At 34.6% G+C, this 25,383-nt stretch overlaps 1 protein-coding gene across 2 annotated transcripts; it reads right to left on the bottom strand.

Annotated features, from left to right (window-relative positions):
* Positions 1-1,434: 1,434 nt before the first annotated feature.
* On the bottom strand, positions 1,435-13,888 carry Six4 (homeobox protein six4). Of its 2 annotated transcripts, none has more exons than XM_029300730.2 (4): positions 11,982-13,888; positions 11,325-11,789; positions 5,243-5,565; positions 1,435-4,636 (listed from the first exon to the last, which is right to left on the bottom strand). In XM_029300730.2, the coding sequence occupies exons 1-4, from the start codon at positions 12,317-12,319 to the stop codon at positions 4,461-4,463; spliced, it is 1,302 nt and encodes a 433-aa protein (XP_029156563.1). In that variant the 5' UTR covers positions 12,320-13,888; the 3' UTR covers positions 1,435-4,460. The 2 variants fall into 2 exon arrangements, with proteins under 2 accessions (XP_029156563.1, XP_029156564.1); XM_029300731.2 differs by having other exon boundaries at positions 1,435-4,630.
* Between the last annotated feature and the right edge of the window lie 11,495 nt (positions 13,889-25,383).

Here is a 25,383-nt window from a genome sequence, read left to right as displayed (position 1 = left end):
AATTACTTAGTAATTTTTTATGTTATTGCAAAGTATGAAAAACAAACGAAAAGACTTAAGTATTGTTCTTAATATTCTTACATTACTGTATTCCGTGTAGTAACAGAAAGAACAGAAGAGCAGAAATCTGGCGACTTTATTTTCATTTATATTTTATGTTCACATAAAATCGATCGCATAGAAATATATATTTAAAACATACATTTAACATTATTTAAAATATATTATTTTAATTTTTGTAACACATTATCTTAAAATTTAATTAGTAAATTAACGTTTTAATCTGATTTCTGTCAAAAAATATTATTAAAAGTTAATTTAATAATTAAATTTTAAAATAATAATATGTAATAAAAATAAAAATAGTAATAGGTTGTAAATAATATGTTATAATAACTTATTCTCGATTAATATTTTTTGACACATATCAGCTGATAACTGTCAAAAATATTAATCGAGTTTAAAGTAACATATTATTTAAAACGCATTATTATTTATAATATATTATTAATTTAAGATTTAATTAGCAAATTAACGCTTCAATGAGCTGATTTCTGTAAAAAATATTAATAAAACGTTAATAAAGTGATAATTATATTTTAAATGTAATATGTTTAAAAAATCAAAATAGTAATACATTGTAAATAATAATAATAATATGTTTTAAATAATATGTTGTGTAATATATTTTAAACTTGATTAATACTTTTAACAGTTTATGACAGTTTTTGATAGTATTATGACATATTCAGAATTATAAAGTCATTTTGTATAGCTAATGGATCAGATTCAAATAATATATAAAATGATACAATATTTATCTATTAATTAAGTATTAAGTGCAAACACACACGTACTATCGGTCATATTATAGCATATTTATCGATTTAAATATAAAAAAATATCTTTATTAAATTTCTAAAATGCTCTCAATCGAGCAACAGAAAATTAATTATTTTTAAACGATAACGAATAAAAATATGTAGAAAGAAGTATATTTTTATTAACAAATTAAATAATTTTATCCAAAAATGTGCTTTATAATGTAGATCATTTTTTCATAATGTTAAAAGTTTGTAAAATAAAAATATACTCTTTTCAAATTTTTTTTCATCTCTTTCTTTTCTTTTTTTTGTTAACATACAATTAGGAATACTGATTTCATATAGATATCACTAATATTATCTGTGAGAGATTGTTTGTATTATTTCGATTAATTTCTGATAATGAATTTGACAACTGCTGTACAAGTTTTCGTATATATATGAAGCTGACATATCATTTCATGGAAAATCAAAAATAATTGAGAGTTCTAGCTTTATTTTCAATAGTTATAAATTTTTTGATAGTTTAAACTTAAACAAATAGTTTTGACGATTAAATCAAAATGCCTAAGGACAACTGATATGCCAGAATAAAAGAACAGGATTCATATCAATAGTCACAGGTCTATTTATTAAAAGCCAGTGATTCATAATACATCGTTATTTCTTGACATTATATACATTACATACATAATCCGTTTAATATCGTGTATACCTTTCTCGGCTATATACAATTAATAATGAAAAGTATAGGTAGCACAATTTTTCTCAGCTGCGCTACTTGCTAATTGCTTTTTCTCTTTTTTTCTGTGTGTGTGTGTGTGAACTTCACCAGAAGCTTCTCTATAAACGGATTTTGCGATTTTTTCGTAGCAATTTACAATAGTACGTAAAACATCAACATCTTATATGACGCCAAAAATATATCGTATATTTCACGTGAAATAACGCAGATAGCATCACGTCCAAAATTAGTGCATAAGACATCATTAAAAAATCTTTAAGAAATCTTATGATGATATCCTAAAGACATCTTAAAAACATCTTAAAGATGTCTTATGCACTAATTTTGGACACGGTACTGTCTGGTAAACATCTTCCTTACATACATTTGAGGATAAGGATTCTTCATACATAATCGACATTTTATTATATAAAATAAATCAATTAATTTAAATCATAAAATAAGTTTATTTCTGAAGAGTATTTATAATCTTCAAAATTAGAAATTAATTTTATGATAACATCCATTATACAATTTTCAATGAAGAAAAGTTGAAATTTAAATCTGTTGATGCGAGAAAGAATAAGTTACTTTAATTTACTTAATTTAATATACACAAATCAGTTTTAATCCATTTTTGTATTCAAATTTTAAATTGTATTTGAATTTACAAGTATTAAAAATCAATTTGATGCTTTAAACCACAGATTTCTCATCTCTCTATAAAATGTCTGAGAATATAAATATATGAAGAAGTAAATACCATTTGTATGTGTATTCTCAGAGAAATTAAGAGCAGCTGGAACACCGCGTATCGCGTATGGGAATACATTAAGAAAGGGTGCGCGAAATGAAACCAGTTTTTTAGCTCCTCCCAAGTCTTTTAAGTATATTCTCGTCTCCTCATTGGTTAAACGTGTCCATTCCATGGTTTCGTGGACATTTGGTTGCACGTATAAACGTTTAATTATTTATAGGTTACACTGTAAATTTTCATTTTCAAGATATTTTTTTCGATATTAAAAGTGAAAAACCATAACGGATTAAAATTTTTCGATTTACATTTCAGAAAGTTGCAATTTTATAATTCAAATATTTTTCATATAGTTTCCATATATTAAACTCGAAAGCATTCCCTACTTTAAAAAATTGATATAATTATAAAATTGATATAATAATCACATTTTTAATTTATAGATGTTAAATTTTTTTATCTGATGTGGATGCGTGTGTGTGTTCTGTACGCATTTGATATCTAAATTTTATATCTTTTTTTATTGCATTAATACAACCTATTTTTTTATTAAAAAGTCCATTTTACGCATAATGCGCATATATAGACTAGAGAACCGATCCTTTCTCAATGCGCGTATTGATAGTGTACAGAATTACTTAAATTTCCATTATTTCAACATGCATCAGCTGCTGCAGTTCACGGACGCGAAGCTTATGATGCGTAGTTGATGAGTCTGCGGAAAAGGCGCCTTTGGTTCTTTAGATTGCAAATAGAAATAATGGATATAAATTGATCAAATTCCTAATTATATAATACTTTTTTAATAATACTTTTTGATAATACTTTTTTAATAACATCTTTTATATTTTTTACAACTCGCTCAACATAATTTCTTAATTTTTTCATTAAAAATAATCTCTCCACTACATCACTACACAGTAAAAAAATTTGTATTTTCTTGTTAAAAACAGTCCTGGTTAAAATTTTTGTGTTAAATATTTAATACATTTATGTGTTAACTCAACATATTACTATTGTGTTAATTAAACTTAAATATTAAATTATTAAAACAACTGAAAAAAGATATAAAAATAACACAATGGGCATCTATTTTTAATTTTAAATAATAAATATGTTCTGTTTTATTAGTGACAAGATCTGTTAAAATTTACAGAAAAAATGTTAGCTTTTTATTTTATAATATAATTTTATAATATAAGTGAGAATGATAAAATCAACATATTTTTAGTTAATTTTTACATTAAAACTATATTAATTTTACACAAAATTTATTTTAAATTACTTGAAGTTTTGCATTTATTTGGTGTTAAAATATTAACACAGTACTGTGTTTCCATTTAACATATCCGTATTATATTAAATTAACACAAAAATTTCTGTGGACCGTTTGAGACATGTGATATTTGTTAGATTTAATAGAAACTTTTCAACTGTGTAACGATGAATATTAAATATATTAATTAATTTATTAATAATTTAATCATTTAAATTTAAATCATTTTTTATATCATTTTTGTTGTTACTACTTAATTAGTATAATTAAATTAATATAATTATAATTATTAATATAATTAAATCACTGATTTCTTCTGCTTGTTCTTTATTATTAAAATAAAAATTAGCAAATAACATTTTATTAATGGTAGTTTTTCGCTCAAATAAGCCATTCCGTTTTCAAGTGCATCGTGCGCATTAATAAGATATCAATGCACGCAACACATTAAATGCAGTCTATGCGTATTATGCATGAAACGGAATGCATCGAAAATTATCGTGTATTTATCCATCTTTCAAAAAAATAGAAAAATCAATTATTTTCAAAATACTCTAAATTGCATAACCCAGAAAACCTACATACATTCATGTAAGGATTATCAGAACATATCATACATTCACGCATAATGCACATAGACATTATTCGATTCTTTTAAGTAAATTTTTTGAAGACAATGAATATGATGAAGGAAGACTACGAGAGTGCGTCATCTGATTGTAGAACGTTTTTAAATTTTCCACTCGATTATCGATTCTTTATTGCGATCTGACTCGAATCGAGACGAAAGAAAAAGCAATAAAATCAGGCGAAAGCGTGTATACGTGCAAGCACGTCGTCGCTCTGGCCATGATTATTTCGGTCACTCTCGTAGTCTGTTGGTCACATCGAATGTTGAGGTGGCGGCAGCATGATCTCGTAACCGGCTGGCACGCTTTGCTGATGATGATGATGATGATGGGAGTTGGACATCATTTCATGATGAGTCTGCTGGTAATACTGATGATGCATGCTGGAGTGGCTGGAGTAGTAGACCGAGCTCTGCTCCACGTCTTTTCCTCGGGTTTAAAAAAATTAAAGATTAGAATAATAACATTCAAATATATATACAGGGTGTTGAGGGTGTATACTCACGGGAAAAACCTGGAATTCGCAGGGAATTTTTTTCTACCTTGAGAAATCCTGGAATACTCATGGAATTTGTTTTAAACTCAGGGAATTAAAAAAATGCTTCTTTAATATTAAAATACATTTTATTATAATATATAATATTATATTATATTAAAAATATTTTATTTATGTTAAAAAATTATATATAATAAAAATTAATTTGTTTTGAAATTGTATTTAAAATTTCTTTAAATATTTTAATTTTACCTGCAATTTTGAACAAAAGTACCTGAAAAATCATGGAATCCTCAGGGAATTTATTTATAAGATTTGAGTATACACCCTGTATATAGAAGAGTATAAACGATAGTAATTTTTTACCCGAATAATTACAAAGTAACCGAGTAATTAAATAAGTAGACAAATATAAAATTGACAAACTAGGAATAAAACTTTTAAGTCAGGCTTATATCGTGTTAAAAGTACATAAACACATAATATCATATATATTCCAATAAAGAGAAGGATTGATATTTTTCGAATGTTTAATATACCTGTGTCATACACGCTGCGTCCATAGCAAAGAGCTTTAACATTGTTCATGGGGCTTAATCCACCATTATGCGGATGCGCGGTGTGAACGGACGACGGCGTAACCGGAGTAGCATATCCATGATGAGGTCCCATGGGACTCATGCCCATCGGACTGCATGGATTCATAGCGACTGGAGACATACCCATAGTCGATAGAGGTGACATCGTAAGATTCGGACTGTCGGAATCGATGCTTTGCAACGACTGAATGCTGCCGCCATTGCTCACCGCGCTATTAATCGTACTGTTGGTAGTGCTTTGGCAATTTAGTGGCATCATGTCCCTACAAATAGATTACGATATTAGAGTCTTTGTATACAAAAAGTATTTTTTTGTGAAATATATTTTTATAGTCTTACTGTCTAAGTAGGCCTGTTTTATATGTCATCAAATTTTATCTAAACTAATGCTAAATTATCTCATCTCTGAATTAAGTTTCCATTAAATTACATATAAGCATTATACTCGTCCTCTTCATTCGAATTGTCGTATATATTTTAATGTACAAAATTTTACAAAGCAAAATAATTTTGATGTTTTAGCTAGAGCTTTTTTAAGATTCCATTGTTATTTTTTACGAGCAGTTAAAATTTGAACTGTTAAATGCTCGTTAACGAAATTTTGAAAAGGACTAAAAAAACAAATTAATCACTCCTCGGAGACAAAGGGCCTGAAGTATGTGAGAAAAACGGAGGCCCTAATAATTTTGCTCATAAATCTTCTCGAAAAAGTCCATCTTTTCAAAATCACATTGCGTGCACACGTGTGTTTTGTTTTAAAACTCGCAAAAAAAAGGATTTTTAAACACTTGCTAACTCTTGGGCAGATTCCCTAAGGACGTAAAAGAAAGGATTTCTTCTATTGTCTTTCTAAAAAAAATTTTACGAGTGAATCAAATTGATTTATTGCACGAAAAAGTGTCAGAGCAAAGACAATGACGATGACGTGGACGAGGACGCTATGGTGACGATCATCTTGTTTTATTCGGCGTTATTATTCTATATCTATATACACGTTGCTGCCGTGGAAACCGCGAAACTGACGTGCTCACGCATTCGCGCTTGCGCCCGCGTGTGCGTCAGGCACGGTGGTCCATGTGCAAGAGCAACTCCGCCCATGACCATGAGTTGCCTTTGAGCCTTGCTCTTCTGTTACTCTCCTCCACACCCGCGTTCTTCGCCTAACGCGAACGTCGAGCCGCGCATTTTTATGGCCGCGTTTCAAGGTCTGGTATTTGAAGAAATACGCCCTGCGTGTAACGCCCTACGTACCCCGAATCCCTTTCTCCGGCCTGGTAAATGGGAGTCTAGGTCCCCAGCAGCAAGGAGGGAAGAGAGAAATTTTAGGGCTCATTTCGATAATATTTCCAGAAGGCTATTAACGTCGCCTGTGTTATGTTGTAACAAGTGGACACGTAACTTGGAAAACTTGGATTCTTTTAGAATATATGAATGTGATAAATCAATTTGACTATCGGCAATTTCGCGCGCATGATTCAAACAAATCAAAAGAATCCGTATTCAAATTTAGTCATGGAAAGTTGAGTCACTTAGAAATTATCAGATAGAATCGTATTTATAAGCTGTATTATTTGCATCGTCCCCGTTCGTGACCTGGTGCTTCTCGATCTAACGAGGAAGAAGGCGCGTCCTCGTTCTTACACGTAAAGATAAATCGAGGTAGCGGCAGAGGACCGGCCGTGGCCTTTATGTAGTAAACTATTGGTAGTGCGAACAGCTCAATGGTGAAACGCGAGATGTAAACCGAAACTGCATCATAAAACGGTAATGGGGCGTCGCGTTTCCTTTTCCTAGAGCCTTCGAGACGGGAGGACGCTAAAGGACGGGAAAAGGGAGGAAGTTCAACTTGGTTCTCTGCCACGAAGAATTGTTTTCTCAAAAGGAGAGGAAATGATGGTGAACGGTTGCGAGAAGTTTACGTAAAAAGTTACGCGCGAATAATCTCGTTTGAAAATTCAAAAATCAGTCTCTAGCGAGAAACTATATATTATTTGGCTCCCTTAAAGCTCAAAGCCTCAAGCTCGATAAGTTTTTTTTTTTTAAGATTTTTTTATCAATCAGTAGAGAGACTTAAAAACGTAGATTAGATTAAATAGCTTTGATCTTTGTTAATTAATTCTTCAGAGAGTTTCTAAAAAAAAGATTTCTAATAATTCAGGAGAAAATTAATTTCTTAGAATCATAACTTTAAAAATATTTGCATACTGTTAAAGAATAGAGAAAGTTTTGAAGATACCTCTATAAAAATTATCGAGAAAAAATTTTATTAAAGTCTTTGAAAAATATATTATAAAGGGATCCCCTTTTATGCAACCGAGAGTCAACATTTCACATATTTTCTCATCGCGAATTTCGAATGTAACAGATTTTATTATTCGTTTCTAAGAAGACGACGTGTTCTCTGTTCTCATCCAAAACCCATTAGCTGAAAAATTATTAAAAAATTGGCCAGAGTGAAGAAAGAAATGAAGACACGAGTGACGAAAGAGAACAGCATCGAGATCAATCAGGGTAGAATTGGCTGCTGGTCAACCGAATATCTCTGATGCCGGAGCGATGGCTGACGTCGCGTGTATACATATATACACGCAGACATATGGTATACCCCTGACACGCGCAAAGGTGACACGATATATGCGTGTGCTGCGTGAATTTCTGGCGCGTTATGCGTAGTTCGTGCGTGCGCGAGAAGAAAAGAATGGAGAACGAACGCAGGCGTTGTTATGGCTACGCGACGGTGCCGCGACGGTCACGGCCCACACTCTGTCTTTCTCGTTCTCTTTTTCTTTCTCTCTTTCTGTCCTTGTTGCCGGGCCTTACTACCGCTCTATCAGACCCACGAGAAGCCATGCAAATTTCGTCCCTCTTATCGACAGAAAAACGTATAAGTTTTAACACGTTTAAGTTCCCTTATTAGATTTTTAAGTAGTACAAGTCAATATTTCGGAGACGAGACGACAAATTGGAGTATTTTGTCAGAAATTTCTTTCCCGAAGAGAATCTTGTTGAAAAATTCTTCAAAATAATCATGAAGAATACAGGCACAATTTAAAAATGATAAATATATTTAAAAGCAAATATTTATTTCCAACTCTTTTAATTGAAATCAGTGTATTATCACTCCTAAGCGGTGATCTCTGCAGTCACAAGTATATCACTGAAAAATCTCACTATGAAGAATAAGTTAGTGATAGTAGTTGATGTTTTTAAATAAAATTATACTGTTATAATCAGTGAAACAAGAGACGAAAGACCAAAATGTATTTTCACTGTCTGATATAATCAATGATATTTTCACTGATTTTTAAGAAATAACTCAAGAGAGTATGCATCATTTCTTCATTCTGTTATCATTTCTTTAATTATATGTTATATATGTGAATATAAACTTTAATCTAATTTATTTGACATTTATTATTATTTATGTAATACTGTAATTTTATATTATTATAAAATAAAGTAAACAGATTTCTCTTTGAGCGATGGATTTTGATACGTCGCTCCCAAGAATTTCACTTTCGAATCTTGTGCGTCTCGATCCCAAGAGATTAAGTCTACGTTGCCCGATCTTATCGTAATTTACTCTATCCCCTGCGTTATGTCAATAAACGGCTGAACACGCGTCCGGCATTATCTAAGCGTGACTCCGTCTGTATTTCTTTTTTACGTCTCTCCCGCCGCTTTTCTCTCGGGTGTATCGTTTACCAATGAATCTCGCACGTAACATAACAAGCCCCAGTGTTACGTATAGGGCTGCCAGACCTTATTCTCTCTCCCTCCCCTTCCTCGCTCGTAATCGCCACAAAGGACGTCAACACGACACAGACATTAATTAGATAAGCCCGCGGATTAGATAATCACACTGGAGAACCGAACAACATCGGATCCCTGAAGAATGTCTCATGATTATATCATCGCTCGATTATCATTTTGAGTTTTATAAATATTTCTGCGGTTGCAGGACATAAAAAATTGTATATTATAGATGTGAGTAAACTAATTTTTGATTACAAAAAAAAGCGTTTTATGCGTGCTTTGTTTGGTCTTTTCTTGAACGTAGAACTCAATATAATCATAATTTGAATTTTATCAAAAATTATTAATCTATTTGTTTGCTCCTTAATGAAAACGATATAATCCATTTTCTCCAATAATAATTATGTTCTTATTGCAATACGTTATAGAATCATATTAATGTCTCAAATTAATTTCTGATTTTTTAAATATTTTTTTCGAGTTAATAGCATATATACTATAATATTATATACTATAATAGTATATAATTAATACTATATACTATAATAATATATGTGCTTGAATTGTTTTCGTGTTAGAAAAAGGTCTAGAAAGGCGGCTTTGTTTTTTGTTATGTCTCATTGTCACATTGTAAAAAAATATGTAATATATTACACAAAAATATGTAAAATTACATAAATAATAAGTGTAAAATTAATGATAAATAATAAAAATGTTTACCTTTTCATTATTTATCATGTAATTTTACATTTATTATTTATGTAATTTTACATATTTTTTTTACAGTGCATTAAGGCTCTTTGATCTTCATCGACCACGTCGAAATTGTAGCTTCAGAAGCGAGAAAACATATGCTGAAAATTAATGCGTGCTATTTTTCAGTAAGAAGATATTTTAAAGAAACAATACTACAAAATTTTTTAGCACACTTGTAAAATTGTCCGAAAATTAATTTTTTCCCTTTATAATCAATCAACAGCTGTAAAAGAACCGTAATATGAGGTCCATCTGGTACTTGCATGTGCGCAGTTATTCCGCATGATAAAGTCTGATGTTTCAATTATTTTACTACTGTTGATTAACTGTTAAGAAAAAAGGATAATTTGCGAACAATTTTACAAGTTGCTAATAAATTTTGTAGTATTGTTTCATTGAAATATCTTTTTATCTAAAAATGGTACGCACAAATTTTCAGCATACATTTTTTCGCTTTTGACGTCTCAATCCATGCTGCGAGGCTCAAATAATCAAAAATGTATTTTTTTTTAAACAAATAAAACTCGTTAATTTAGGACGGATACATATTTCTTTTGAATGGAATTATATTTCTCTTATTGTTAAAAGAACAAAGATTCCCCATGGTTACCTAAGTATACGTTTGTTTCACATATGTTTCTTTCCCATGGAAAAATGTCTCTTCTCAATTAGTAATGATGTATAATTAGTAATTATACATTCTTTCAACAAATTAGTATGTGATGACCAGTTTTGAGTAGTAGATATATGTATCTAGATACATTTTGTGTATCTGAGTCTGTATCTGAGATATATTCGAATTGAAGTATCTATATTTGTGTCTAGATACAAAACATGGTTGCTTTTTTTAGATACATTTGCAGATACATTTTCACATTTTTTTAAATAGCCCAATTCTTTAAATTTTTAAAAGATCTGCAAGTTATCAACATATCGTTATCAACATCGGTTGAGCGATTATTAAGCATTGGTCAAATTTTAGTACCGTGACGAAATAGTTAGTTAGTGACGATCTTTGAGGCATTTTTCACGTGTTAAGACTAACGAATAAAATCGTAATATAAACAAAAATATTAATAAAGATAAAAGAATTATTCAGTACATTTTGTGCATATCTGTATCTAGATATATTTTTTTACACGTATCTGTATCGAGATACATTTTAAATATATCTTACTCACTAGTGATGGCAGAAGTTAAAAAATCGATGACAACAAAATTAATTAATATACAATAAAGTGTAAGTCCTTGCTTGTATAGATTATAAGCACCCAAGCTAAGTGTCTCGTCAGACAAATTGAAACTATTTCAATTAATTTTATTGACTATTTTCCTTTTTTCCATTCGTAGAAAAAAGTCGTTTCAAGTTAAATAGAATTACGCGTATGAGACCATTTCCATATAAAATATATTTGCAAGTCAATTAAAAATTAATAAATTTTAATTCTTCTGGCGTCTTCATAGTATGTGTAAGTGTGCGTAAAATTTATAATTTATACAAAATACTTACGCTCTCGTGCTTTGCGGCGTGCGATCTCGCTGCCGGCGATTCTTGAACCAATTGGATACTTGAGTTAGTGTCAGGCCGGTCTTCTTCGCGAGATTTTTCTTCTCGTCCGGCGTGGGATACCGATTTCTCATGTAGCATTCCTTCAGGGCGTTTCTCGATCGTTCTTTGAAACAGTAAACTGTCTCTTCGCCGTCCCAAATCGTCTTCGGTAGCGGGTACTTTTTGCGCAATCGATATTTGTCGACGGCACCCAATGGTCGACCGCGAACTTTCTCGGCCTCGCGATAGTGCGATTTGAACCACATTTGCTGAAGTTCAGGGTGACGACGTGGCGAGAAGGGATGACTTTCCAGGATCGAGTAGAGTTCGTGATAGGCTCCGCGATGAAAGGCAACGGCAGCACGCGCCATCAGAACACTCTCGCCTCCACGCAGCAGTTCTCCAGGCGGCAAGGACCAAAGAAATCTGTGTCAAAAATTTTTTCTTTTTACTATATATGAAGCAAAAAATATTAAAAATATTTCGGGCAAAAAATAGAACTTTGAAGACAATTTTTTGAACAAACAATAAAAAAGACGCGTGAAGAATTATAATACATGAGGTATTATGGAAAAACTTATGTACGACTTACATTAAAATGTCCACTTTATGAATTACCTCGACAATTTCTCAATATCCTGACTCTGCGATAGCGCTTCACACATGCAAGATATTTGTTCGGGTGTGAAATTGCTATTGGTAGTGCTGAGGGAGAGCCCGCTGATGTTGACGATATTAGTGTTCAGGTGGCTGGCGGAGCTGCAGGTAGAAAGTTCCTGCGAATACTGGGGACTGCCGTTTGACGTCGGCGTCGGATTCTGGGGATGGTGGCTCAACCCCAGACCGGACATCGACGTCGCATTACTGTACTGCGCGGCTGCATTGCGATGCACGACGCCTATCTGACTGTTGCAGTCGCTGTTCGGCGATGACAGCTGATCCGAACTGTCCGACATCCTTGACTGACGTCTGCGTGGCTCTCATGAACCGAGATGTCAGACAGAAGACAGGATTCCGAGCTCATTCGCCGGTCCCATGCGCGGGAAATATAATGAAACGTAATAAACGTGAGTTTTTTTCACGATTCTCTTTCCGTTTTCTTGATCGACGCACTTGTCTCAAATCACAGATTAAAAATACGATTTCTTGCTCAAAATTGCAAATGAAAAATGGACCAACACTCTGTGTCGCACAATCTTCATTTCAATAAAGTTTCAACAATTCACTGACAGTTCTATATCTCTACGAATGTTCGTTTATTGTCCATATATTTTATATTAGATATTGTCACTTTTTTCGTCGAACGTTTGTGAGACGTAGTTTTCCACTTCTGCCATTCAGCAGTTCCGGGATACTATATCATGGTGTCTTATAGATCAGCCGGATGAATAACTGATGACGAAAGTAAGCATCCGTTATTCGCACGTTCGACGCGACGATTGTTTAATCACACATGTTTCATTCATAACGATGTCGATTACATTCTCATTCATCAAGACTTACTCCAATAAAGCCTTGGCATTTAAAAAGAAAGAGCGCAAAATACACGTATTTAAGAAACTGTATATTTGCACGCTTTAAGTCTAAAAAAATTTTATAGTTTTTCTACGATAATCGTACACCTATGAAATTATCGTTATCTTATAAAACATCTGACGGTTCATGTACTTTATTACAAAAGAGTACCTCGAATGCTTAATTATTTTTTAATCATTACGATGTCACACTTATTCACATAATTGTCAGTTTAAATTTTTATTTAAAACTTTAATAAACGCGTTTCTACAAACGATAGCCATTTTGCGTTTTACATCGTTGATTAAAAAATGCATAGAATTGCTATATATATATTACGCATATATGATTATTTATTTGTCCTTCAAAACTGTATTTGATTTCTGCATCGTAAGCAAATAACTTCGAACTTGAGTTTCGGAGGTGTCTGAAACCAAATCTGAACTTCTCGATATTTCGACGACGGTTCATAATGAATTATGTAATGATAATGCGACACTTATTGGTGCATCTGCAATAATTCAGCTGTGCGAAACAGCTCGATCCTTCTTCAAAGATATCCATTTTTAGTCCACTGTTTAATTGTTGTCATGAGCGAACTAATCAAACTCTTAAGTCTTTCCGATCATCCGATTGACAGTTAAAAACGGTTAGCTATGGACCACCCGCGGCTAAGGAATTCAACTTACATAAAAGAAAGAAATAAAAGAATGTTTTTCTTAGACACTTTCTGTTCTTGTACCACTACATTGGATATCGTCGTAAAATCACCATCTTTTCCGATGATCCTCACAAGGGTGGTAACCATTCGAAGAAGTTGCGGATCACGTGAACAAATAACCGATTGAATAATTGACCGAACTTGTCGAGTAAAATCACTTTTTAAACGCGACGGACCACTCACTGAGTGACCAAGTCACCAAGTTAGTAAGGCGAACTACTCGCTCGTGGTGGAAGCCACCGTCGCGTTGGCTTCCGTCGTTGAATTGTGGTCGTGTAGTCGCTTCTGTCGACGGTTGTGGTGGTGCCCAGTAGCACTATGCTGACAGTGCCGTCCTTTCTCTCTCTCTCTCTCTCTCTCTCTCTCTGTTACCTTTTCTCTGTCTCTCTCTCTCTCTCTCTCTCTCTTTCCTCGTCTCTCTTTTGCTTCTCTCTCTTTCTTTCCCCTTGTTCTCCTGCTCGTCCTCCACTTTTTTTTTCGGCAGAACCGCGAAGCTATGTACGAGATGATTGGTCGATGTATAGTAGTGCAACGCCATGCCATTGGTCCGATTCCCCCCCATCGGGGGCGTTACATGATTGCTACCCCCAAACGATGACATCATCCCCATCCGAGATCACCGGTGCCGCTACTGCTCTGCTGGTCCCGACGCTTCCTCTGATTCCTCCGTACGTGGTGCTGGATTCTCACCTGGCGATTTCCGCGACGGACCGATTACCTGGATATATCGAATTTCGGCGATTTCTTCCTCGAGTCTGACTCGCGTAATTTCTCTTATTACATAACTACTGTGACAAATTATGGCATTACGCAACAGGTTTTCTTTCCTATAATATTGGATGTCTTGGTTGCATTTATAGGTTTTATTTGGAATATATCTTTTCCCCCCTTTAGAATATATCTTTATATCATTTTAATCTTAATTTTAATATAATTCATATATTTTCACAGACCTAAGTATATCTTTTAGAATAATAAGAATTTAATTATCAATAAGATTTCATTACTTCTTTTAATTTAAATTTTATTTTTTTTAAGAATGGTTTCGATCAAAATATTGAATTTCGAGAACCATATTTGAAAGTTGTGAAAACACATTGACTATCAAAACTTAAAATAATCGGCTTTAAATCGATTAAAAAATTCAACCCTCAAGTGTAAAAATTTAATTCTCATAAAATAAAATTTGCTTCCAGTTTAAAATAATTCAAAGCGCGTAGACGGCAACAGAAATTTGCTTAACGAAGATTTCGTTTTATTTGTGTGCTTATCGCATAACTCTCTTCCGTTTTACGATATTCAGCAATTTTTGTGCGATTTTTGTTTCGCGCGGTAGATACTGTTTTCCACTATCGCGGAGCCGGTCGAGGAATCACGGAATACGCGAGACCAATAAACACCGGAAATGGAACGTGTCAACGTTACCATACACCATGTTGTGATTCCACACGACGCTATCGTGCCTTGCGTTTAACTAATTTCACAACAACCGGCAATAATCATCCACCCTTTGCTGATAGATTTGACGAAAGGAAGTCTGTCGTAAATTTTTGTTTACGAATTATTACATAGATATCATATTTCGAACAATTTATCACGCGCGTGACGTGAAGATGAATATATAATATAATAGAATAGTTGAATAGTTGAACAGTAATATGTAAAATATGCTCCTCAATATTAACGTTAAAATTAGATCACATAATACGTATAAAAAGTATATACATCAAAAATAGAATTATCGTCCATTATCTTTATTTACTTAACAGTTACTTAACAGTTACGTAACTCTATTAAATTTTTTGTTATTACCTTATTTACTATAGATAGAAAATGATTGCTTTAGAACAGTGATTCTTAATCAGTGTTCCACGAATTTGTTACAAGTGCCTACCTAGAAAAAACTATTATAATTTTTTTTAACTTTATGAATATTATTTTTTTAAATTTAAATTTAAATTTATATACAAATTTACAATTTTTTATTGTTATATAATCTGTACTGTATAATTTTTAATAAAAAGTATGTTCATGTATATTTTTGTTATTAGTTTTATAACTTTAATAATTTTAGCTATAAATTCGTTTATTTCTTACATCGTTTCGACTATCAAGTTTTGGTTCTTTTCAAGTATAGATTACAAAAATCTAAAGAATGGAGAATCTAAAGAATAGAGGATCGTTCCATTTTAATTATATTACATTGTAACATTTACTTGAAAAGGACCAAAACCAGATGATTGAAACGTTGTAAGAAATAAACGAATTTATAGCTAGTATTGGTTGAATTACAAAATACCTTGATTTATTAATTTACTAGCGACAATAAAATTATTATTTAATGATTTTTTGGTGTTTCGCAAATTTATAATGAAAAGTGTTCCGTAACTTTAAAAAGGTTAAGAACCACTGCTTTAGAAGAAGACTTTGAATGCGGGAAGATATCGAGGAAGGTGGCTATCATTTTTTTAGAGCGTTTACTTTTCATGATAAGATTTTCACCCTCTCGCGAAGGTCGTCGGCTCATCTCCGGAGTCGTATTATGATACACATTTCTGCAAATATGATCCAACGACAAACGTAACTTTAGCTGTAGATCGGTCCGAATACGAACTCGTACACGCCCAAGGATCGGTTTCGTTCATTCACGACCATCGTATATATCGTTTATCATTACGTATTCTTATAAGCGCGTGCATTTCGATCGTTTACCTCTCTCTTATAATTTCAGTGAAATCCTGCACTACATACAATTAACCGAATTAAGTAATTAAATATAATATTACATATTTTTCTTTTTTTTAGAGAAAAATATATATATATAATATTAATATTTCTTAAAAATTAGTGGAGATATATTAGAGAAGATTCTTCTTCAATAAAATATTTATGCTACGTGATAAAAATACATGAAGAAAAAATCCTAAGCTAAATAACAAAATACTTTAATATCGTAATTATTATAAAATAATCTGAGGATATTTAAGGGTTGATTATTATTAACGATAAAGAATAATTACGACAGATTTGGAGCGTTCGTCACGTGACGGAAATCTGGCGGTTGAAAATAGCAAAGTGTCTGGCGGACCACCGGCGTTATATAGATCAATGAAAGCCGATGCACCGGTAGATGAGCGAAGATGTCTTTTCACGCCACGCCTCGCCAATCCTTTGAATCTGATCCGCCTTTTTCGACTAATTGCTATTCGTATGTCCTACGATGTAGACGTTACGTGACGTTACGTGAAAATGTTGCTTATAATTCAAGTGAAAGACTTGTAAACTTGTTAAAGAAAGAGTTAACGGACAGATACATTTTAATAATGCACTGCTAATGTTAGATAAATTAATTTGTAGAATAATTTTAGATTTAAAAAAATTAGATTTTAAAATAGACGATTTTACGTGAACTGATTGATTTATCTCTATACATATAATCTTGATTACTCTCTACATATAAGTTAATTATTATGATTTTTATTTTAAACTTTATTTTTATTTTAAATTGAAGATTATTGTGTGGAAAAAAGATACATTTTTTCTGATGACTAAAGTTTCTGAGTCTTTATTTTATTAAAAATTTCTTATATATCTTGATATATGAGGGTTGAATTTTTTAATTGATTTAAAGCCGATTATTTTAAGTTTCAATAGTCAATGTGTTTTTCACAACTTCTACATGTTCTCTATAAATATTTTGATTGAAATCACAATTCTGAAAAAAATAAATTTACTTTCGCGAAAGATTTACCTGGATTCGTCATTTTTTTCTGATATGGGTTCCACCTGTTAACTGATGCAGTTTGTATAGCCTTTCAATTGATATCATCGATCACGGAATAAAAAAAAAGGAGAAATTATGAGATGTATATAAAATATGAGAAAATTGTGATAATTATTCCGATTCATCTACGTTCGGCGACGGGGATGACACCGTTCCCAAAGCCAAGATCCAATGATAAAGGGGCGGCGCCGCGCTTTGCGATGGCGTCTCCTTCGATTTGGTGTCGGATTTCTCTCCGAGCCGCCATTTTCTCTCCTCCTCTCTGTCTATCTCGCCCTCTTCTTCCCTGTATCCTCTCATCCCCAACCCTTGGGACGGGGATGATGCTCTTCCTTATCAAAACGAACCGACCGACTTTGCCGGTCCTCCTCCATTCCCGTTAGATCCAAGGGTGCACTTGACGTTTTCGATATTCGCACGAGTATACTTCTTTACGGTCTGCATGCTTCTCGAAGAAAAAATTGTAACTGAAATATAACAACGAAAAAAAAAATATATACGAATTTAAAAAATAATGTTTCCTATAAACCATGAATTGTACAATTAAAGTTGTGCAATTATACATATAAGTAATATGTGTGTGCTGATGCAGATTCAAAATAATTTATGATTCGAGATGCATTATTTCTATTTAACTTAAATGAAAATGTTGAGGGAGGTCATCATTTTTTTTTTTTTTGCAAGCTCCCGATTTTGTCATAATATATCTATGTAGCTAATAATAAGCCTTAAATTAAATTTGTATTAATTGAAAAATATATACTTCTGTATATCTTCCAACTCCACAAAATTTGATTTGCGCAAAGTGTTTTCTATCAATACCTTATAACTTGAAAATGATTGATACCTCTGAACATATTCGTTGAGAGAAAATCGTCTCCAAATTAGGTAAAGAATTCTGTCTAAATTGATCTACATCAGAATACACACCCCCGTATACATTAAAAGTGCATTTTGTCGGACGCGTTCGCGCGAAACGAATACATTTCTTCTCTCATCGTATAATTTCGTGCATTCAGAGTTGCATCGAGATTGCAGATAGATACGACAATGTCGACGAACGAAGCAATCCTGGAATTAAATTTGTTCGACACAGCGAGAGAAGAGCGCTTTGAAGCGAGGAGAAACGCATTTCGTCGGAGACGAGGCGCGAATCCACTTTGCACCTTGTCAGAACTCGACCGTTCGGAAAGCACCCTGTTTGTTGTACCTGGGCACATCAAGGCATTCGTGTACGAGGCAAAGAGCACCGGCAGGTGTTACGCGGAGGTGGGAAAGAGAAAGAGAGGGACGGAAAGACAGAGCATAGCAGGGGTTGCGTGGAGGAGGGAAACAGCAGCAGCAGCAACAGCAGCAGCGGCGGCATCGTGTTTCACTGTACTGCGTTTAATTGCATTCCAAAATGGCTCTGTGCAAAATCCTCCCCCTCCCTCTCTCGCCTACCACTCTCGCAATCCTCTTCCAGCCGGGCACAGACGGCGAGGCATCTTCAGCGCCGTAAATCCAGATAAATTAAACCGGCGCTGCCGGTTCTCTCTCTCTCTCTTGATCTCTCTCTATCTCTCTCTCTATATCTATACCTCTCACCCACCCTTTCATCTCTCTCTTTCTCTCTGATAGATTCCAACGCGCCCTTGTTTCCCTTCCACCTCGCTTCCACGTCGTTTGTTTCGGGTCACGCCGGATCGTCCTCTCATAGTCGCGAATGTATCTACGGTTTCACGTAAAGCGACGTAGCGATAAAGAGCCGGTGAGCCGTTTGTAATGACGGATTCGCAAATGCTGTGAAATCGCACGCAAATACATTGGCTCCCGGAGAACAGAATGCATAAACTTTCCGGGGTACAACGACGTGAAATAGTATATATCGGGATGACACTCGCGCAATACTCGAGTGGCTCATCGAATTTGCCGTATTTTTCATCGTTATTCGACAACAGTCGAGATATCTGTCTTCTTTTGAAGTACAGAATTTTATTCGCGCGTTTTAACTCGTTTCTCCTTCAACTCTGTAAAAGGACGCCGTTTATAAATGCAGTCCTTCAAAAAAAAAAAAAAAAAAAAATTACACACTTTATAAAATCACAGAATTATAAATTAAAATAAAATGAAAATCCGTGATTTATACATTGAATAATGTATACGTATAATTGTAAATGAATACCAGAAGTGTGAGAGACCAATCGCGACGATGGCCACCACGGAGATACACCCCCGACCGAAGGTAACGACGTTGTTGCATCGCAGGTGCATCTCGTGTTTCCGCGGTGTCATTGTCCGGCGCATCTACGCGCCGTTAAAATTAATATCGGCGAACAATGAGCCGGGTCGAGAGGTGACGAAAGGAGTCCGTTCGCTCCCGTGTTGGTGGCCGAACGACACCGGACACCGTCTCCGTCGGTCGTCGCCGCCATCACCGTCGGTCGTGAGATAGCGACTATCTTGGTGCACACGTTACACACGTACACTCACTGACAATCGGCCGGTGTATATGCGACCGGGTTTATTTTTAGCGGCCGGCATTCTCGATGCGCACCTGAGGCGAGGCGACGTCTCGGATTGTCAGGACGGAAATACACGCGCGAGATAAACGACGTAGGTCCGATCGTCCTCTCTTCTAGTTTTTATGTCGGAGAAAATTGTGGATGAAGAGTCGATCTCGGTGGATCGTCGACGCTGGTCGAAACCGATAGAGCGAAAACGAACGGGAGCAAAATGCTCGTCCTTCTTCCTTCTTCTTCCAACGCGATCGCATCGACGAGGTGAGGATTAGGCGACATAATCTGCCGGTTATTTTCCCATTAGCACCACGGCTCGACGCGAGAGATCGGCGCGAGAGATCTTTTGGTCCCGTCCGAGAACGAACGGCGCGCGAACAGGCGTGAACACAGGTAGCCCCATTCAGGGACCCCAGCCCTAATACCCGAAAATATGCTCTTTATGTGTCACTGGCCACTTTATATCGCGGTTCGTCGTGTCAACGGGCCTCTCGCTCGTAGATCGAGAGAATTCGATAGGTCTTCTAGCTTCTATCCCTCGTACGTGATGCGTGACGGAAATTGTTTACAGCTATCGGATGAAATAAACCTAACGACAGCCATACGAAATATATTTGACGCGATAGATTTTCTATATCAGCAGATAAATGTGATGCTTTATCGTACAGAATTTATACTTGCCTAGATATTACATTTTCCGAGTTGCCAATTATTGAGCGAGTAATCTGTAATCGAGTAAATTAGTGAGTCGCGTTAATAATAATTATTATTATTGTTCCACGTGCCTAAGGCGCAAGGTCTGTCTATCTTATTAGGGCCTGTATAGCGCGAAGGGCATCGTAATAGGACGAAATTGTCGATTACACGGTTAGTTAGATGCGCTCCGTGATTTGAGGGTAGCGCGTACGAACGACGTACTGTCATCAACCCCCCTGTAATCGTTTATATGTATATCCTCATATCCTCTTAGGTAGTGTCTCGCTTAGTTTCCACGTGTTTTCAAATTAAAGAGACAGAAGATAAAAGAGAAGTGTCGCCTCTTTCTTGCGCGCAAGTACGTACATCATCTAACAACACGTGACATATTAAGAAAGACATGAAATTGACATGACATGCGTACACGCGTGCGAAGAAATTCTTAAAAGATTTTATATAGTTATCGCTTATACTTTTATATCCTTTAATTTGACTTATAGCGAATTCGGTTGGATGTGCATCAGTGCGCACTGGCGCGATATTATAAGTTATTGCGTACAAATTGACAATGACATAAATAATTAAATGAGTAAAATAATTAATACTAAGAGTTAATATTATTATTGTTCAATACGAATAATGATGATAATAACTTGTACTATTATAATTATCTTGCTGCTTTCATTACTTATCTTATTGTAAATTTGTGTATGCTAATATGCATCCTAGTGCATTCTAGTGCATTCAACTGAACGCAAAAAAATTTCTGTTTATTATTCGTATATAAGAATATTATTTAATCGTGATATATGAAGTGGAAATTACAAATGGGAACATCGAAACTACGTAACGACGAACCGATGAACGATGCACATGAAGGATCATATTGCACGTTACTATGCGACTGCATACGCTAGGTATGCATACGACGCAGCTCTCATGCAAAAGATCGGTCAACTGGAAATTTATTTTACACCTATACACATTTACGGATATATTTTTTCAAATTGCTTACATTAGTTGCTAACTGATACTGCGACACCGATACAAATCATTATACGATATACGCTAAAACATTGTTCACCGACGTTTGGATCGCATAGTAAAAGAAATGAGAGAAACTTAAATAGAATTAAAGAGAGTAATTTTATAAAATAAAGTAAAAATAAAAAATACTTTTACACTTTTCATTCAGTTTTCAAACAGTTATTTTAAAACAATTTTCTTCAACGCTGAAAAAGAATGAAAAAGATAGCGGTGTGTTGTAACGGTATCGCAATATCGACGAGCCAATCAAGAACATTCCACGGTTTTTTTTACACAGTTTCATCAGAGGTGCGAAAAGATGTCAAAAACCGCGCGTAAACCCGTATATTCTCGCTGTAATAAATAATAGTGCATTCCGGTTTCGTAAAAACTGGATAAGCGACGAGAACTCGATGTATATAATGACTGCACTACGGTGTGCCACGAGATTTATAACCGCGGCTAATTATCATCGGGATACGAGGGAAGAAGCGCGACATGTGCTCGGAGAAGCGTAACCCTTAAGAGAAGCGGAAGAGGGTAGATAGATAGGAAAATATGGATGTGACGCCAATTATGACGATCTCTGATTGATTTGCTGAGGGCTGGTATACGGTAATAATGCTTATTAAGCCCTTGATGCTTCGCGCTAATGGATGCCACAATGTATTATGTAGGGAAACTTTCACACTGACAATGAACAATGTACTATACCATATATTATAACAGCGAGAAAGTTATCTATCTCATTTTACAATTGCAAAATATTTTCAAGATAAAACGTATTGTTTTGTATGTACATAAGAATGTCCACGAAAATATCTAATGCGCGATTCAATTAATACATATCAATAATGATTAACGATGGTGAATAAATATCTAATGAGAACATTTCCGAGAAGTTTGTAGAAAATGTATCAATTAGTTTGTCAGAATTAAACTAATTCTTATTACGATATAATTTGAATGCAGAAAATGAATGAGTTTCGCCGAGTCGAAAAATATTATTACGACCAGCAGATCGCTCGTTATTTGGAGACATCGCGAATAATTCCTCGTACGAGACGCTTCCTAATGTGCCACTTCGCACTTTCCATGTTCCCTTATCAGCAGGACCTGTGTCAGGTGAGTTTTGTGGGAAAAAAAGCTGGACATAGTTGCGCGCGCCGGATCGTCTTACGCTAACTCGCATAATTTATCTGCAGGTACATCGCGACGCTTCGAATCGTCGCGAAACGTTGCAGAGTGCCTGCAAGGGACGTTCTCACAATCACTTTACGTAGTTCAATGACGATAAAAAAATATATCTTCGAATTTTCCGGCAAAACGCGAAGCGACGGCGCGAGTAGCTTTTCTATATAAAATCAACCCTCGAAAATCTCTCTCGTCCGATCAGAAATTAGAGAAGTCGCAAGACCCGAATTTTTTGAAAAAGAATCTGTAAGAGAATCTAAAATTTCTCTTTTTCTCTTTCATTCTTTTCTAATCTTATTTCATCGATCTGAAAAAAATTCAATTTTCCCACGTGACGATTCACATATCGATAGATTATGATATTATAGTAATATTTGAAAAATTTTCAATTCTCGATGAACAGAAATAATGTTATTAGAAAATATTATTCGCTCTATTCTTATTTCCATTAGCTAAAAACTATGAGAAGTAAATATAGCCGGAGAAAACTTTATTACATCGATTACCCTTTACATATTCTAGAGTTAAATAAAGAAAATCATTAAAGTAACAAAGCGTTTAATAAAATATTACTTTCGTTGTACGTTTTGTGTGTGTTCTCAGTTATCCAATCTTGAGCTAGATAGATGCAATAATTAAAGAGATTCAGCTGACAAGAGATTCAAATAATTAGGCAGATAAAACTAACTAAAAACAAGCGTTCAACAAAAATAATTTTCCAATCTTCTCTGCTAGTTTCATTCTTCATCTTTCCAACTTCCGCCGAAAATTCACATCCCGCATTTCGTGCCCACACTCCCACAGTGTGTAATACCCGCCAATGAAGGGCTTGACGCCATAGTGCGGTGTCGTCGCACGTTGTATCGACAATATGTTCCGGATCCTTAATAACGACAACAGTGAAGCGGTATTAAGAGGCATTACAAAGCAGCGGACACTTGAATGCACGTTCGAGGAGGGTTCGCACTCTTGAAAAGAGCATCTGAACACGAGGAACGCGCTTTTGCCCCCTCCCAGCCCCTTGACATTATTATAAACACCCTTCTCTTTTCCGTCCTGTGCACAACACGCGTCTTCGTCCCACTCACTCTTGTCATCTCTGGTGACACTTTTCTTTTCCTCTTCAACTGAGAGACACCCCTGTTCGCGGCACTATTCGACCACCAAATGGTCGAATCGTGCGTGTAATATACTCTTGATGCTGCTTATTTAATAATTGCGTAAAGCCTCTTTAGTTTTGTGTAAAGCTATAAATTATAAATCAATCTTACACACATCTCCGCCTCATTTTAATCTTATTTGAAAAATCTTATTTATTCACATTTGCATTTATTAATAAATTATTTATTTATTTTTACTTTTAATTAAAGATACGGTTAAAATAAAGGTACAAATAAAAAGCTCAGGATCAAAGAAGCTTTTTCGAATATATTATTGCATATATTGTATCTTAAATTAAAGTTTAGATGTTGTCTTAAATATTTTTTTATCAAATGTATGTAATATTTGAACTAAATATTAAAATTGAATATTTCTTGCTAAATATATCGAAATAAATGTAATAAAATTGCAATGTTAATATGAATAAAGTCTCGAATCTCTGCGTTTACGGCGAACCGAAAAAGAGAAAGAAGAAAGAGCGGCGAAAGGGGGAGGGGGATGAGAAAAGTTTTGCAGGTTTCGCGTTACATCATTGTCACTACGTAGCACCCCAATAGGTAGCTATACATATAGGTAGGCGATGGATGTGCGAACCAACCCCACGAAAATCCCCCGTTTACGTGTCCGTGTCGTCATACCCCCTGTTAGAGGGTGGTTTTCAAACGATGAAATCGCCCGAGCCGCAACTGAGATTTATTCAATTAGAATTCTCTCTCTCAGAATTCTTTCTGCGTGTGCGTGTATATCGCATAAAAATATATATTTGGCCGTAATATTTATATAATATAAAATGTCAGAAAAATAAATAAAGTATAACAATTTTTTTTTAATTTTTGTCGTGTGTTATCAGACTTTTGTGGTATTTTTTTTTTTAATATTTTAAATTTATAAAATTTCCTGTGGTTCCGAATATCTTCGATTTTGAAACATCTAGGCTGAAAGATTTCAAGCAAAATTGACTATATACAAATTATCAGTTTGAGAATTTGAACGCTGAAAAAATTTCAGGAAGTCGCTTCGGCGAATTTTGCCAATTCGCGCGTGGCAAATGATGCTCGATATTAGTCGGCTAATTCTTTCACGATACACACGTACACGAAGATGACGTTTTGACGAAAGACGAAGACGACGCGCTGCCTTCGACGATTCCTCGAGCTGACAGTGCAGACTCGTCAAGGCCGAGTCGCTTTTTATCGGCTTATCAAGACCGCGCCGAGTCGCTCGTTCACACTGTGGGAACTTGGGAATCATCGCGTCATACATCCAGGAGATGTATTTATAGCGCCTCCAGGAAGGATCTTCTTGACGGGTCCACGTGCGAGGCTGGTTATAGCGCGAGTGAGAGTACGGGCTGTTGCTGCGTCGACGCTTTCCCGCTAACAGCAAGTCGTTTGTTGCGATAAAACACGGAGACTATTTTTAAAT

This window comes from Nylanderia fulva, unplaced genomic scaffold, assembly GCF_048542155.1.
Source record: "Nylanderia fulva isolate GAGA-0341 unplaced genomic scaffold, ASM4854215v1 Scaffold14, whole genome shotgun sequence".
NCBI classification, from domain to species: domain Eukaryota; kingdom Metazoa; phylum Arthropoda; class Insecta; order Hymenoptera; family Formicidae; genus Nylanderia; species Nylanderia fulva.
Note: the sequence above shows the minus strand (reverse complement) of the source record. Positions and strands in the feature narration are given on the sequence as shown.

Bases quoted from the DNA above. Each gene is read 5' to 3' on its own strand.
- Six4 (XM_029300730.2), bottom strand. From the start codon at position 12,319: ATGTCGGACAGTTCGGATCAGCTGTCATCGCCGAACAGCGACTGCAAC. The intron at 11,790-11,981 runs GTAATTCATAAA...TTTTTGACACAG, and splicing joins GATATTGAGAAATTGTCGAG to ATTTCTTTGGTCCTTGCCGC. The intron at 4,637-5,242 runs GTATATTAAACA...TTTAAACCCGAG, and splicing joins ACGCAGCGTGTATGACACAG to GAAAAGACGTGGAGCAGAGC.